The sequence below is a fragment of the Gopherus flavomarginatus genome, chromosome 11 (assembly GCF_025201925.1).
Source record: "Gopherus flavomarginatus isolate rGopFla2 chromosome 11, rGopFla2.mat.asm, whole genome shotgun sequence".
In the NCBI taxonomy this organism is placed as follows: domain Eukaryota; kingdom Metazoa; phylum Chordata; order Testudines; family Testudinidae; genus Gopherus; species Gopherus flavomarginatus.
In genome coordinates, this window is record NC_066627.1 from 23057489 (window position 1) to 23072123 (window position 14635).

Genomic DNA, 14635 nt, shown 5'->3' on the forward strand with positions numbered 1-14635 from the left:
TGATGTCTGATTTGTGTCCATTTATTCTTTTACGTAGAGATCGTTTGGTTTGGCCAATGTACATGGCAGAGGGGCATTGCTGGCACATGGCGGCATATATCACATTACTAGATGCACAGGAGAATGAGTCCTCTGATGGTGTTGCTAGACTAGATATGGGACAGAGTAGGCAGCGTAGTTTGTTACAGAGATTGGTTCCTGGGTTAGTGTTTCTGTGGTGTGGTGTGTAGTTGCTGGTGTGTAGTTGCTTCAGGTTGGGGGGCTGTCTGTATGCGAGGACTGGCCTGCCTCCCAAGGTCTGTGAGAGTGAAGGATTGTTTTCCAGGATAGGTTGTAGATCATTGATGATATTCTGGAGAAGTTTTAGCTGGGGGCTGTATGTGATGGTGAGTGGTGTTCTGTTGTTCTCCTTGTTGGGCCTGTCCTGTAGTAGATGACTTCTGGGTACCCGTCTCACTCTGTCAATTTGTTTCCTCACTTCCCCAGGTGAGTATTGCAGTTTTAATAATGCTTGATAAAGATCTTGTAGATGTTTGTGTCAGTCTGAGGGATTGGAGCAAATCTGGTTGCATCTTAGAGCTTGGCTGTAGACAATGGATCGTGTGATGTGTCCTGGATGGAAGCTGGAGGCATGTAGGTAAGTATAGCGGTCAGTAGGTTTCCGATATAGGGTGGCGTTTATGTGACTATCACTTATTTGCACTGTAGTGTCCAGGAAGTGGATCTCTTGTGTGGACTGGTCTAGGCTGAGACTGATGGTGGGGTGGAAATTGTTGAAATCCAGGTGGAATTCTTCAGAGGCCTCCTTCCCATGGGTCCATATGATGATGTCATCAATGTAGTGCAAGTAGAGGAGGGGCACTATGAGATGAAAGCTGAGGAAGGGTTGTTCTAAGTCAGCCATAAAGATGTTGGCATACTATGGGGCCATGCGGGTACCCATAGCAATGCCGCTGACTTGAAGTTATAAGTTGTCCCCAAATCTGAAATGGTTGTGGGTGAGGACAAAGTCACAAAGCTCAGCCACCAGGTGTGCCGTTGCCTCATCAGGGATACAGTTCTTGACAGCTTGTAATCCATCCTCATGTGGAATATTGGTGTAAAGAGTTTTTACAGCCATGGTGGCCAGGACGGTGTTTTCAGGAAGATCACCAATGCACTGTCGTTTCCTCAGGAAGTTGATGGTTTCTCGAAGATAGCTAGGAATAATGGTAGCATAGGGTCTAAGGAGAGAGTCCAAATAGCCAGATAATCCTACTGTAAGTGTGCCAGTGCCTGAGATAATGGGGCATCCAGGGTTTCCAGATTTATGGATCTTGGGTAGCAGACAGAATACCCCTGGTCGGGGCTCTGCGGGTGTGTCCATGTAGATTTGTTCCTGTGCTATAGCAGGGAGTTTCTTGAGCAGATGGTGTAGTTTCTTTTGGTACTCCTCTGTGGGATTGGAGAACAGTGCCCTGTAGAATGTGGTGCTGAAGAGTTGCCTGGCAGCCTGCTGTTCACAATCCGACCCGTTTGTTATGACTACAGCACCTCCTTTGTCAGCCCCCTTGATTATAATGAACAGGTCAGATTATGAACAGGAGGCTGCCAGGCAACTCTCCAACACCACATTCTACCCAGAAGTCACCTACTACAGGACAGGCCCAACAGGGATCCAAAGCCCACCCCTGGTTGGATCCAAAAGGAGTGGGAGTGGCTGGCTCACTACAAAAGCAACTTTCCCTCTCCTGGAATCGACACCTCGTCCTCAATTATTGGGAGTGGACTATATCCACCCTGATTGAATTGGCCCTGTCAATACTGGTTCTCCACTTGTGAGGTAACTCCCTTCTCTTCATGGGTCAGTATAATAATGTCTGCATCTGTAATTTTCACTCCATGCATCTTGAAGAAGAGGTTTTTTTACCCATGAAAACTTATGCTCAAATAAATCTGTTAGTCTTTAAGGTGCCACTGGACTCCTTGTTGTTTTTGTGGCGAGCCAGCCACTCCCACTCCTTATAAAATAAATTTAACATCACAGGAAAGCCCTTAAGTACTACTTCTGACATAGCTACACTGAACTGGAACTCACCAAAATGCTCTTTTCAGACTTTCAGAAAGCAACATTACAAGTGTGTATAATCATGGTCCCCTTTCACACAAGGTTAGACAGTTTCCAGCAATACCCACCAAGAATACTTAGCAGCATGATTGCTGAATGGTCTCATAAAATGGGACAAGTTACTCTTTATGATATCTTGGCCAGTTACATCATAATCTAGAGAGTAATCCTATATATCCTCCTCCTGACTGAACAATTCAAAACCAACCTGTGGGAGAGATTTTTCAAATTACCAAAAAATCCCAAACTTCCATTATGAAAGAAAGGAGGGTGGCAGCTAATGGGGGGGAGAGGACTTCCTGTGGAATACCTGAGCAAACCCTTCTTTCTGAACTTGCTTGTAGATTTTAAAGAGATGAGCTGTGAAATCATCCACTTTGATGGTGCTACAGAAAAAGAAAGAGTATACCAATCAATTTACCTGGTTATAAGGGAGATATATAAATAAAGCCCATACTTGAGGAAATCTATTATCTATTACATGGTGGAAGCTACAGGATACACTCCCCAGGGGTGTGGTCAGACCATGCTCTTGAGCATTAGTAAGAGCTGCACAAGCTAAAGCCTCACCGAGGGCATTTACAATGTACTCTTGAGCATAAGGCAAGAGTTCCAAGTGGTCAGATAAACCTTAACCCCACCCCACAGCAGTAGAGTCCCTAGTAAAAAGCTTCTCTGTGAAGAAGGTTCAGAGACTCAAAGTTAAAGGTCAGAAGGGACCATCACAATCATCTAGTTGGACCTCCTGCACATCGCAGGCCATAGAACCTCATCCACCCACCTAGTAATAGACCCCTAACCTCTGGCTGAGTTACTGAAGTCCTCAAATCATGGTTTGAAGACGACTAGTAACAGAGAATCCATCATTTACACTACTTTAAACTTGCAAGTGACCCAGACCCCATGCTGCAGAGGCTCTCCCTCCACACTCTCCCTCTGCAGCTGCCAGTGTGAATCTCTGTGAAGGAAGAGAGAGAAGACAAACAGAAGATAGAGAAAAGCAGCAAAGATATAGACCAAAAGTCTCCTCACTCCCATGAGGGTCTGGTATTAAAATTCACAGTGCAAATTACAGGGGCCACCGCCAAATTCACCTTTTGGTAGTTTATTGGCTGGACATGCTGCACATCACTGTACTCACCGCTGTATAACCCTTCTAGAAAGGGCCCATATATGTTCTACTCCAAACAACAGGATTATTTACTAGCAATAAAAAGACTGAGGAGTACTTGGAGCACTTTAGAGACTAACAAATTGTATCTGGGCATAGGCTTTCATGGGCTAAAACCCACTTCATTGGATACATGCAGTGGAAAATACAGTCGGAAGATATATATACACAGAGAACATGAAAAAATGGGCGTTGCCATAAACATGACTCATCAATTAAGGTGGGCTATTATCAGCAGGAGGAAAAAAAACTCCTCCTCCTTTTTGCTGATACAGACTAACATTGCTACCACTCTGAAACCTGTTACTAGCAATCAGTTGTATACATAACACAGGCACACAGTGAGGCAAGAGAAGCCCTTCCCATACAGATCGGTCATTTTTTGGAAGGCCCACAGAGACCCCAAAACCTTAATGAAAACAGCTAAAAAAATACTAAATTTGAAGAAGAATGCAGAGTCTAATGCACCTAACTACTTACGGACTACTGGCAACCATTTTATGAAAACTAATGTGGTGAGGAAAATGAGAGGTTAGTTCTGTGATCAGTCTGGCAGACAGAGAGAGTAACCTGCAGCAGAAGTGGTGTAATTATACCCTTTGCGTGTAACCTGAAGAACTTGAGGGTCATCCATAAACTATCAGGAGAGAGACTGAGGGCCGCAACTCAAGAAGTAACAGAAAAAATGGACTAAGAGTAAGAGCAATAGAAGCTTTACATTTAAAATGTGTTCAGTTAACATATACAGTACAATAAATACCTAGCAAGAGTGCGTTCCAGGAATTCCGCGTTCTGGCTAATAGTATCCACAAGTAGGTTAAAATCTTGCTGAACAGCATAGGCTTGTTCAAAGATGGTGCTTGGTACTACAGATGGGAGCAATGTAAAGGGAGCATAATTCACCACCTGCAGATAAGGGTCCAACAATGGAAAAGTCAGCCATCTCCCTCACACTTCCTTTCCCTAACAGACTGGGCTGAAGCCCTCTGAAAACGTGGTCCAGCCAGTTCCAATTTAAATTAAGTTAGTCCCAATTTAAAACAGACGTATTCTAGACTAGATCCTTGCTTTATTTGTCCTTGAACAGACTTTCCCTCACAGGCTGCATGGCCTGAACTCTAGCATGTCTAGTTTTGAGCGTTTCACTTTACAAAACTTAATATAATGGAATTTGGGCTGGGAGACCTCAGGAGCAACTCCATAGTTACACTTGTGCTGAACTTTTCATTTAAAGGAGTATAATCTCGGTTTCCACTGTAATGATAGAATGTAGTCTCCAGATTTACAAGTACTGTTCAGAGAACTAATGAATTTTATAGTATATCCAGTTCTGAAATTTATCCCTGAGGGTATCATTATTATTGACTCACTTTAGCTACTCAACTCCAGTCACTGCAAATTCCAAACTCCGTACACCTCTTCACCAGGACCACATCTCAGGCATAAGCCACTTTGGGCATAAGCCACTTTGAAAACAGCAATTTTATACAAAAGTTATTCTCCTTGTTTTTTATAACTTTTTGTGCACGCCAAGGGAAGCCAAGACCTCTCTCAGAAGCCAATGTGTATGTCTGCTCTCCAATACTGCCTCCCTACTCCTCAGCATCAAATCCCTAGCCCTGGGGTGGGCAAATGACAGCCCACAGGCCGCATCCGGCCGTCAAGCTCCTGCTGAGGAGCAGGGTTTGGGGCTTACCCCGCTCCGGCGCTCAAGGCGAGAAGCAGGGTCGGGGGCTGCTCCATGCAGCTCTCAGAAGCAGCAGCAGCATGGCCCCCCTCTGGCTCCTATGTGTAGGGGCAACCAGGGGGCTCTGCTCCACATGCTGCCACCACCCCAAGCGCCGTCCCCACAGCTCCCACTGGCTGGGAACCACAGCCAAAGGGAGCTTCCAGGGTGGTGCCTGCGGACGGGGCAGCACACAGCAGAGCTGTCCAGCCGCATAAGAGCCAGAGTGGGGACATGTCGATGTTTCCAGGAGCCCCTTGAGGTAAGCGCCAACCAGAGCCTGCACGCTAAGCCCCAACCCCAATTTCGTGAGCACTCATAGTGTCTCATACAATTTCTATACACAGAGGCAGCCCTCACTCCAAAAAGTTTGCCCACCTCTGCCCTACGCAGATGCTGATCTTAGAGATACTGACTGGACAGCAGAGCCAGCATCAAAACGCAAAGATACATGGCAAAGATATACTCCACAGCATCACCGTCAGTCATCTCTTCGGTCTTCCTGCAGCCTGCCCATGGGGATGCCAGACAACTAGCTAGTCTTCAGCTAATACACAGTTCCTCTCTCTCTCACATGCTGCTGGTGGACCTGATCAGGTTCACCAGCAGCATCCTGGTCTGAGAGACCTTGCTTATAACACAAGAGTTCCCCTCTGGCAAATTACAGGAGGTTCACCAAAGGGAAAAGTTTCCTCCCAACCAGAGCTGGTATCCCTGCGAAGTCCAGGCCATTTCAGGTGACAACATCCTCATCTCCTTGTTCAGGTATGGTGGTAGCTGAAGGTTCTTCAAAAGCAGAACCTCCCACTGACAAACTTCCTGGGATTCAGCAGAGATAAGCTCTGCTCAGATATTGGGAGCATGCCCATCACACCAGGACTGTTCCTGGGGAGAGTGAACACACAGCATGGACATCCAATGCTCAGCTACCACATTCAAACCTCATGTTTTCTCATGTACAAATAAAACAGATTTTCATAATGCAGGTAGATCTCCCAGTAGAATATCTTAGTCTGACCACAGTTGGTATTATGGAGTGTGGTGGAAGCTTACTCTGCTATTGTCTCAACTTTGCTTAGTCTCCTGTGGAGCTGTGCAGTTATTGCAAAATATTGCATGTTTCATGATGACTCAACAAACAAGCCACATCACCTGCAACCATCCCCTTCCCAAGACTTTGTCCTATGGGGTAGAAATCTTGCTGAGTCATTTGATCCTTTTCCAAGAATGCATTATTTCTATGTGAGAACATGGAGTAGTTAAATAAGCTGAGCTTACATTCGATGAACTGGGCTCCTCTTTGGTCCTCATCAGAACTCCTTCAAGCAATGCTGCATCCACAGCGATTGCAGCTACCTCCGGAATGAGCTGCTCATTGTGCAAAACATCTTCCCATACGGTCAGGTGGGCAGTCATTTCAAATGCTAAAGACACAAAAAAAAGTCACTCACAAGACAGGGCAAGGGATCAGAGTCCAGTGCTCTTTACCTGTACATAGCCTAACCTTTCTTGCTTAGTAGGTGACGGTGGTGGGGTGCAAAGGTGGTTGTTTCATTTTAAATTAGACCAGATAGAACTGTAGTTTTCTTCCAGCTTTAGCAAGTTACCTTCTGTACTGAATTCTGGTCTGGATATCAGAGGTGATATACACAGGGTTGCTGAACAGGCTCTTAGCATGATACGGGCCTTACTCAGCATTCTTTACTCAGGCAACACTCACACTAACTTCCCTGGGAGATTTGTCGAAGTGCCAAACAGGTCCTCAGACCAGGCACTGTAACTATATTCCTGGGGCTTCTGACCCAACTAATTGCCCTATCATCACCTATCAAACATAATAAATGCATATTTTGATGGAAAGGTATTGCCAGAAATAGAAAAACTGTTTTTGTGGGGAGAAGTAGTAAAGCAGATACTCGTGTTTTCATGAACCTTAGAAAACAGATACAGCAGAGAGGTCAAGGACTGACCCAACTCTCCTATCTGCACTATTGATTAGTACCTTGTTTGTGACCATCCAGAACATGGTTAGGACAAAGTTACTAACCACATGGCTTTCCTCTTTTTACAGCCCTGTTCATAAGCAAGGTAACACAAGTATCAGACATTACAAATTGGTGAGAGCCTATCATGACTGCCAAGCTACATCAGTTTAACTTGCTCTCAGCAGCCAGAACAGTCTGGGAGAGGTATAAGAATGCACCAAGAACCACATTTTTGCACCACAGAGGTATGGTTGAGCAAGGAAATATGCAGTGTTGATGCACTGAAATATGTTAGTGCTGTAACTATGTCAAATGAGTATGACACCATTTCTAGTTATGCTTAATATGGTCCTACACACTGCACAGAAGTGGTCCCTCCAGGGCAGGGTTGAGGCCTACTGATGAGGCAGCATGTATGTAGGAAACTTGCATCATCACTGCTCACGTTGTACTCTCTCTTCAGATAAACAGACTCCTCCATGGCACAGATCGTGACTTCCTTATGTGCCTTACAAAGCATTGTTCACATTTATTACAGCACTCTATACATGTAACAGAAGCGTCAATGGAGCCTTTCAAGGCACAATGTCACCTGGAGAAATGTCATGTTAGTGCTTGTCTACACTGGCACTTTACAGCACTGCAACTTTCTCACTCAGGGCTGTGAAAAAACACCCCCCTGAGCACAGCAAGTTTCAGCGCTGTAAAGCGCCAATGTAGACAGTGCAGCAGTGCTGGGTGTGCTGGTAGCAATGCCTCTCATGGAGGTGGTGGGTTTTTTTTTAAGAGCACTGGGCGAGAGATCTCCCGCAGTTCTGCCTCGACTACACAAGCCACAGCGCTTTAACGCTGCCAGTGTAGACTAGCCCTTAGGACGGCAGGAGGCTACAATAGCTATATAGACACCTGCTTTAGAAAGGAGTCAGTCATTTAACTGGGCAAGTTGAAACAGAGGTCAGGATTTAAGAGTGTGCTTCTCCGCAAGGCACACAAAGCCCAATGAAGCACTTCCCCTTGGCCAAAGGATACCACGCGCTGGACATGTGCCATTTTGTTTATAAAGTAGTTGATAAACAATAAGCCATTTAAAATATACCAGTTAAATTCATGACCTACTAAGCCAAGTGAGCCAGTCCTACTGGGACAAAGGAAAAGCCCCCGCAGGGCAGCTGCATGGACGTAGCAGCCCAACCGGAGCCCACCCGACCCACCTAGCTCGGAGCCAGCACCAGCGCCGGGCTTTCTCAGCGGGTCGCAGCCGTTCCGGCCTCCAGGCCCGCACGGCCACGCCTGGCGCTGAGCGGGGCCCGGGGAGCTCCACGGCCAAGGGAGCGCGTGACCCGCTTTCGCTCCTGCCGGCCCGCGGGGGCCACCCGCCCGGTCCGCAGCATGGCCGCGCCAGCGAGGCTCTGGGCCGGGTGTGATTTACCCCGGGTCACGCTGCGCGCTCCCCCGCCCGCCAGACCCCGAGCCCGTCCGCTGTGAGGGCTGCAGGAGCGAACGGACCGGGGGGGAGGGGCAGAGTTCGGGACGCGGCCCAGCCGCGCGGGCACCCGGGAGCGGAGGAAGGAGAACTGCCCCTCCCCCCCGGCAAGCGACAAGCCCCGGTACCTGGCTCGCGGGACCCGCCGGCTGCGCGTGCGAAGGGAAATGCGCTCAGCAGCGCTCAACCTCGGCTAGGCCACGCCTCTCTCAGCGCCCAGAACGGCCGCGAGCGCTTGCCTTCTCCCATGATTGGCAGGAGAGTGGGCCTATCACCGTGAAGTAACGAGGAGAGGCGAGCTCGCCAGTGAGGGCTGGACTCTGGAACAGCTACAGAAGGAATCAATCGTAAGCGGAATGTCCCGCCTCCCTCCCCTACGTACTCAGCCGCTCAGTGCGCCTGCGCCGGGCTCCCAACGCCGACTAGCAGAGTGCAGAGCCAGGGTGGCCTCGTGCGCTGCTCCGCTCGCGCCAGGCTGCAGCCACCAGCCGGTGGGCTCTGGCCTCGCCAGGGGGGCGCGCTGTGCCTTGCCGGCCGCGCTGGGGGCTGAGCCAGCCCCTCTGGGTGCTCGGGCCCTGGCGAGGCACAACCTTAAACACCCCGCCCGGTGCCTGCCGAGGCAGCGTCGCCCCCCAAGGCCCGGCCCTATGCGACTTGCTGGAGGGCACCTTGGGAGCAGAGCCACCCCAAGCCTGTTTACTTGTACAAAGTGAGCAATGGTGGTAGTGGTGGGGATTGTCTCTCTACAGGGAAGTTACAATATATGAAGACATGGAGTACACAAACCCCTTAAAGCTTACATCAACGAGAAAAAGATTCTCCATAAACTTTGTTGTTTGTCAAGGAAATCAAAACAATATAAAATTGCCAAAAGCCACAAATGCTGGACAGAATTCTCTGATGCTGGCAGCAAAAGCCAGGCGATATGAATTGTTTTGGCACCTATTGGATGCCTTGTCTAGTTTAGATGATGTGCCACCAATACTCTATGAGGGGGCCTGCTTTCAGAAATACACAAGAAAGTCGACTTTGACGCATGTCAGAGTTGTGAACCCAGGAAAGAAAACAGAAAATCTGATCAGACAGCGTCATATTCACCTGCTTCCAGAGTACGCATGTCCTCCAGTAATTGGTCCTGTTGCATTGTTTGCTTGATAAAAAAAAAACAACACAACACAAGAACCTTAATAAAATAGAAACACTGGAGAGAGCAACCAATCTCGGGGAGGCAGCACTTCAAAGAGGAGATGATGATATGTCGTGCAGAATACCTGTAGAAGACTTGATTGCTAAGGGTGCAATTTATCACTCAACATGCCTTTCTTCCTACTTGAGTAAAACAAATCTTAAAGCAAAACCATCTAGTTATACTTCAACAATACAAGCAGCAAAGAATTCTGTGGCACCTTATAGACTAACAGACATTTTGAAGCATAAGCTTTCGTGGGTGAATACCCACTTTGTCACATGCATCTGAGGAAGTGGGTATTCACCCAGGAAAGCTCATGCTCCAAAACGTCTGTTAGTCTATAAGGTGCCACAGGATTCTTTGCTGCTTTTACAGATCCAGACTAACACGGCTACCCCTCTGATATTCAACAATACAGTCATCTTATGACACTGCATTTCAATCGATTGAAGAAATGTATATAAGATCATTAACCAGCAAGAAGGCTCTTCTCCTAGCCAAGCTGCTACAAAGATATAATGCTCTACTTATCCCTCAGATGTAGAAACTGCAGGCAATTCCAACAGCAAGATTAGAAAAAAACATTCCGGTTCTGCAATTTCATTCCATGCACAGCACAAACTAGGCAAATCTATCTTTGTTCTATAAAGTGCAATAACATTAGCTGATGCTATCCAAGCTACTAGTAATCTGAAGCAGGAATTTAAGTCATCTAAATGTTTGGTCAATGTTCTTCTGGTGAGCAAGCCTGATGAACAGCTTTCAAATGACCAAGTGGTTTTGTATAATGCCACTTCAATCCTTTAGTTTGAAATAGCCAAAATGAAAGCCTCAGAATATTATCAAAAGCCAGGTGATTGTAGTTCAGAGAAGTCATCTACTTTTGTGCCCCAGTTGGTGCACGAGTTTCTCTGTCCATTTGCTAATGGATAAAAATGCATATAATTCAGCCAGCAATGAGTATAATCTTTCAGAAGACATTCAAATAAGATGCTCTCAATTGCAGAGAACATAGGGTTTAACAGTTCCAAAATTAACACACCACTGCACATATGCCTTGCTGCACAGCTACACCATGAGACTGGGGCTACACCTTCACTGATTTTATCAATTATGTTGAACTGAGGCAATTCATCACTAGTGCTTCAAAACCTGAAGTAGAAAGACTCCAGGGAGATGTGTTCATTCTGAATGGAATTATACCACTACATGCAGATGGAAATCTCATCCATGAAGGAGATAATATAATCAACACAGAGACCTTGATTGAAATAATATATTTCATTCAATGGATAGAGTGGTATTTCAAGAACAGTCTCCAGATACACCTCTACCTCGATATAATGCTGTCCTCGGGAGCCAAAAAATCTTACCGCGTTATAGATGAAACTGCGTTATATTGAACTTGCTTTGATCGACCAGAGTGCGCATCCCCACCCCCCCCGAGCACTGTTTTACCGCATTATATCCGAATTTGTGTTATATCAGGTGGCGTTATATCACGGTAGAGGTGTAGTCCAGCATCACAAGAAATATCACTGAAGTGTGGGGAAAAATGTCACTCTACCCAGGCAGATTCTCTTTTGCAGTGTTTGAAAAAACAAAGAAAGTCCAGTACCAATTCACCATGAAAAATACTTGAGAAAATCAACTGTAGTCAGAACTACAGAAAATCTTGCACAGAACTGTGTATATACCAAGAGAATAAATAATGTGGCAACCCATGATGATGATGATGACTTGAAATGTCACCAGTGCTATTACATTTCAGTGATGTTTGTATGCATTTTTTATTAGATTTTATTTTTACCCTTTAGATCAGGGGTTGTCAGCCTTTCAGAAGTGGTATGCCAAGTCTTCATTTATTCACTCTAATTTAAGGTTTCATGTGTCAGTAATACATTTTAACATTTTTAGGTGTCTTTCTATAGATCTATAATATATAATTAAACTATTGTTGTATGTAACATAAATAAGGTTTTAAAAATGTTTAAGAAGCTTCACTTAAAATTAAATTAAAATGCAGAGCCCCCCAGACCTGTGGCCAGGACCCAAGCAGTGTGAGTGCCACTGAAAATCAGCTCGCATGCTGCCTTCAGCATGCATGCCATAGGTTGCCTACCCCTGCTTTAGATTGTTGTTGTGATGCTTTGAGGTCAAAAGAAATCCAAATTTATGTCTTGAAATAATACATAGTCATTAAACTAACAGAAACTAATGCAAATGTTTCAAAGTGGTCATTTTAATGTGTTGATAGTGTCATTATGTATCCCTGTTTTTTATGGTAAAGGCGCCACTTGACAGCTCCACATCATACCTCATCTTCAAGTATACGCAATAAGCTCTAGAATTATGTATGATGAGTGTGTATGTAGAGAGGTTACATTAAGCTGACCAAATCAGCAATGTCTGTTGCTCCTTTACATCACATGAGAAAGCTGGAGTCTATTTTGCCTCAGACATCAACAGAATTAAATTCTGCTTGCAGCATTTTAGTGCATGGTGACGTAGGACCAGAAGTGTTCCAGGTGGAACTTGTGTCATTGGCATGTGGGGTAGATCAGTTTTTAATTTGTAGATTCAGCACTTTGGAAATGGAATCAGCGAGTCAAACCTGGAGCACTAAGATGCCTATTGTGAAGTCACTAGCCATATTCTGCATCAAATTCAGGACTGGTGCATGTGCTCACAACTCCCAGTGAAGTCCAGTAGCAGTCAGTGAAGTTAATGGGAGGTATGCCCATTTACTCCAGGACCAAACACCAGAAAAAGGCTCTCTTACTCCACAATAAGCATGTCCACACAAGGAGTTATTCCAGAATAGCTGGAGTGCTTTAAATTCATACCCTACCTCACTCTATCTGGAATAATTTCCCAGGTAGACAAGCTCTGCACCTTGCTAGTCCCTAAGTGCCAGTGGGGGCGGAAAGGCACTCCGCAGGGCTTCGCACTCCCCTCCTTCACCTTCCGGGGCAGTTAAACTGCAGATGCCCCCACGGGGGAGGAGGAAAGCTCAGTCTGATGCTATGAGCTCTCCCTTCTGAGCTGCCCACCCCAGGCGGTTTGGCCCTGTCTGAGAGCTGGGGCGGCCCCGGGCACATCGCACATGGGGCTGGGGGTGCCGCTTGCAGGGAGGTCTCTTGCGCAAGGCGCTGACTTGGGAGGTTGGTACCCGTGGAGGGGCCCCGCTGGGGGATGAGCACCCAAGGGAGAGGAGAGGTCCCAGGCGGAGGGCTGGAACCGGGGGGCGCGGTACCACTACCTGATCCGGAGAGTCCCCGGGCGCTACAGGAGGAGCCCGTGGGCCCGCCCGCGGCAGAGTCAGTACCGGGGGTGGGAGGCTGACGTCGGAACTCCATCACAATGCCGTGTGACGTCACCCCGCTGCGCTGTGAGGCATGATTACGTCACGCAAATCCCCTCGGGGACCCGGAAGCGGCAGGCGCGTGGGCAGCAGAGGCCATGAGCCACGGGAGGGGCGGAGCCTGCGGGTGAGAGGGGCGGAGACCGACCCTGGGGGGCAGGCAGGGCTTGGAGGCAGCGCTCCCCTTAGGGCTGGTGGGAGTTGAGGTGCACAAAGTGGGGGTTGGGATGCACAGGGAGCAGCTCTCCCAATGGGGCTGGCAGGGTTTGGGGTGCACAGGGGGCAGCTATCCCAATGGGGCTGGTGGGGGTTGGGGTGCACAGGGGGCAGCTCTCCCCATGGGGCTGGCAGGGTTTGGGGTGCACAAGGGGTAGCTATCCCAATGGGGCTGTTGGGGGTTGGGGTGCACAGGGGGCAGCTCTCCCAATGGGACTGGTGGGGGCTGGAGTGCACAGGGGGCAGCTCTCCCCTGGGGCTGGCAGGGTTTGGGGTGCACAAGGGGCAGCTCTCCCAATGGGGCTGGCAGGGTTTGGGGTGCACAGGGGGCAACTCTCCCAGTGGGGCTGGGGATGCATAGGGGGCAGCTTTCCCCATGGGGCTGGAGGAGCCCTGGGTGATGTTGCCTCTCCTGCATGAGATGGGCAGGGTATGGCAGGGGTGAGAGTGAGCAGCTCCTCTCCCACAGGGAAGGCAAGTACATGGGGTCAGCCTCCTTCCCATGGGCTGGGTGGAGCCAGAGAGCAATGGGAGCAGCAGCTTGCTGCCATGGTGTTCAACTGGGGTGGGGGTGCAATGCCTGAGACAAGTGGGGATGGGGGGACAGCATTTGTATTTTTGATTACTCTGTTCTTAAGGGTTTAGTTTAGGTTGGGAGTCCCTAAGCAGTGGAGAGAGCTCCTGCATGAAATCAAAGGAGTTATGCCAGCCCTGAATTTGGACCATTCGGTTTCCTTCTAGAAAACTGCTCCAAATTACAGGTCACTCTGGGAATCTCTCTCCTGTCCCTGCCTGCTTGTTCAAAATGCTGCAGAGTTGTAAATATCAGGGTGGGAGGAAACTGCTCCCGCTTCCTTAGGGGGCAGTGAAGCCTTTTATCGTTATTTGAGTTGTCACCAGTGATACAGAGCCTGTTCCTGCAAGGTGCTGACTGCCCTCGACTTCCATTGACCTCAGCAGGATTTGACCTCAGAGAGCTGGGCTAATGGTTATGTGCCCATGGCCAAATAGGGCAGTTGCAATCGCACTTTGTTGTGTCACCAGTTCAGAACTTGCTCCTTGTTTTTCAGTAAAATTCACATAACAAACCTTACAAACCCCTTGTCCTCAAAAGTCTACCCTGATTCCTGTTGCCTAGGAACTTGCAGACAGTGTTGTGAGAGGGACCATGTGTTTCATTTGTTCTTTTTAACTTCTCAGGTCCCGGCCCACCTCCTTCTCTGGAAGAGTGAGGTTTGGCTATTCAATCCCCCTTTTGGCTATCGTGATAGATTCACTGAACGGGCATCATACTCTGACATATTCCCATTTATGTGAAATTTTTGATCTGTTTATACCATATACACAAGAAAATGCATCCTAGGCAAACCTCTCCAGGGTTCCTGGGAAGTCTA

General features: G+C 47.7%; 1 protein-coding gene across 4 annotated transcripts in view; it reads right to left on the reverse strand.

Annotated features, from left to right (window-relative positions):
- GSS (glutathione synthetase) overlaps positions 1–13126 on the reverse strand; it is a 36456-nt gene extending 23330 nt beyond the window's left edge. For 2 of the 4 annotated variants that reach the window (XM_050917384.1, XM_050917387.1), the window contains exons 1-4: positions 12924–13126; positions 6283–6428; positions 4039–4184; positions 2418–2493 (exon numbers count right to left, since the gene is read on the reverse strand). In XM_050917384.1, the coding sequence (XP_050773341.1) occupies positions 2418–2493; positions 4039–4184; positions 6283–6428; positions 12924–13020 (465 nt within the window). In that variant the 5' untranslated portion in view covers positions 13021–13126. Of the gene's footprint in view, positions 1–2417; positions 2494–4038; positions 4185–6282; positions 6429–8200; positions 8307–8600; positions 8787–12923 lie in introns of those variants that run through there. The other 2 variants (XM_050917385.1, XM_050917386.1) reach the window with 2 other exon arrangements.
- Positions 13127–14635: the final 1509 nt, after the last annotated feature.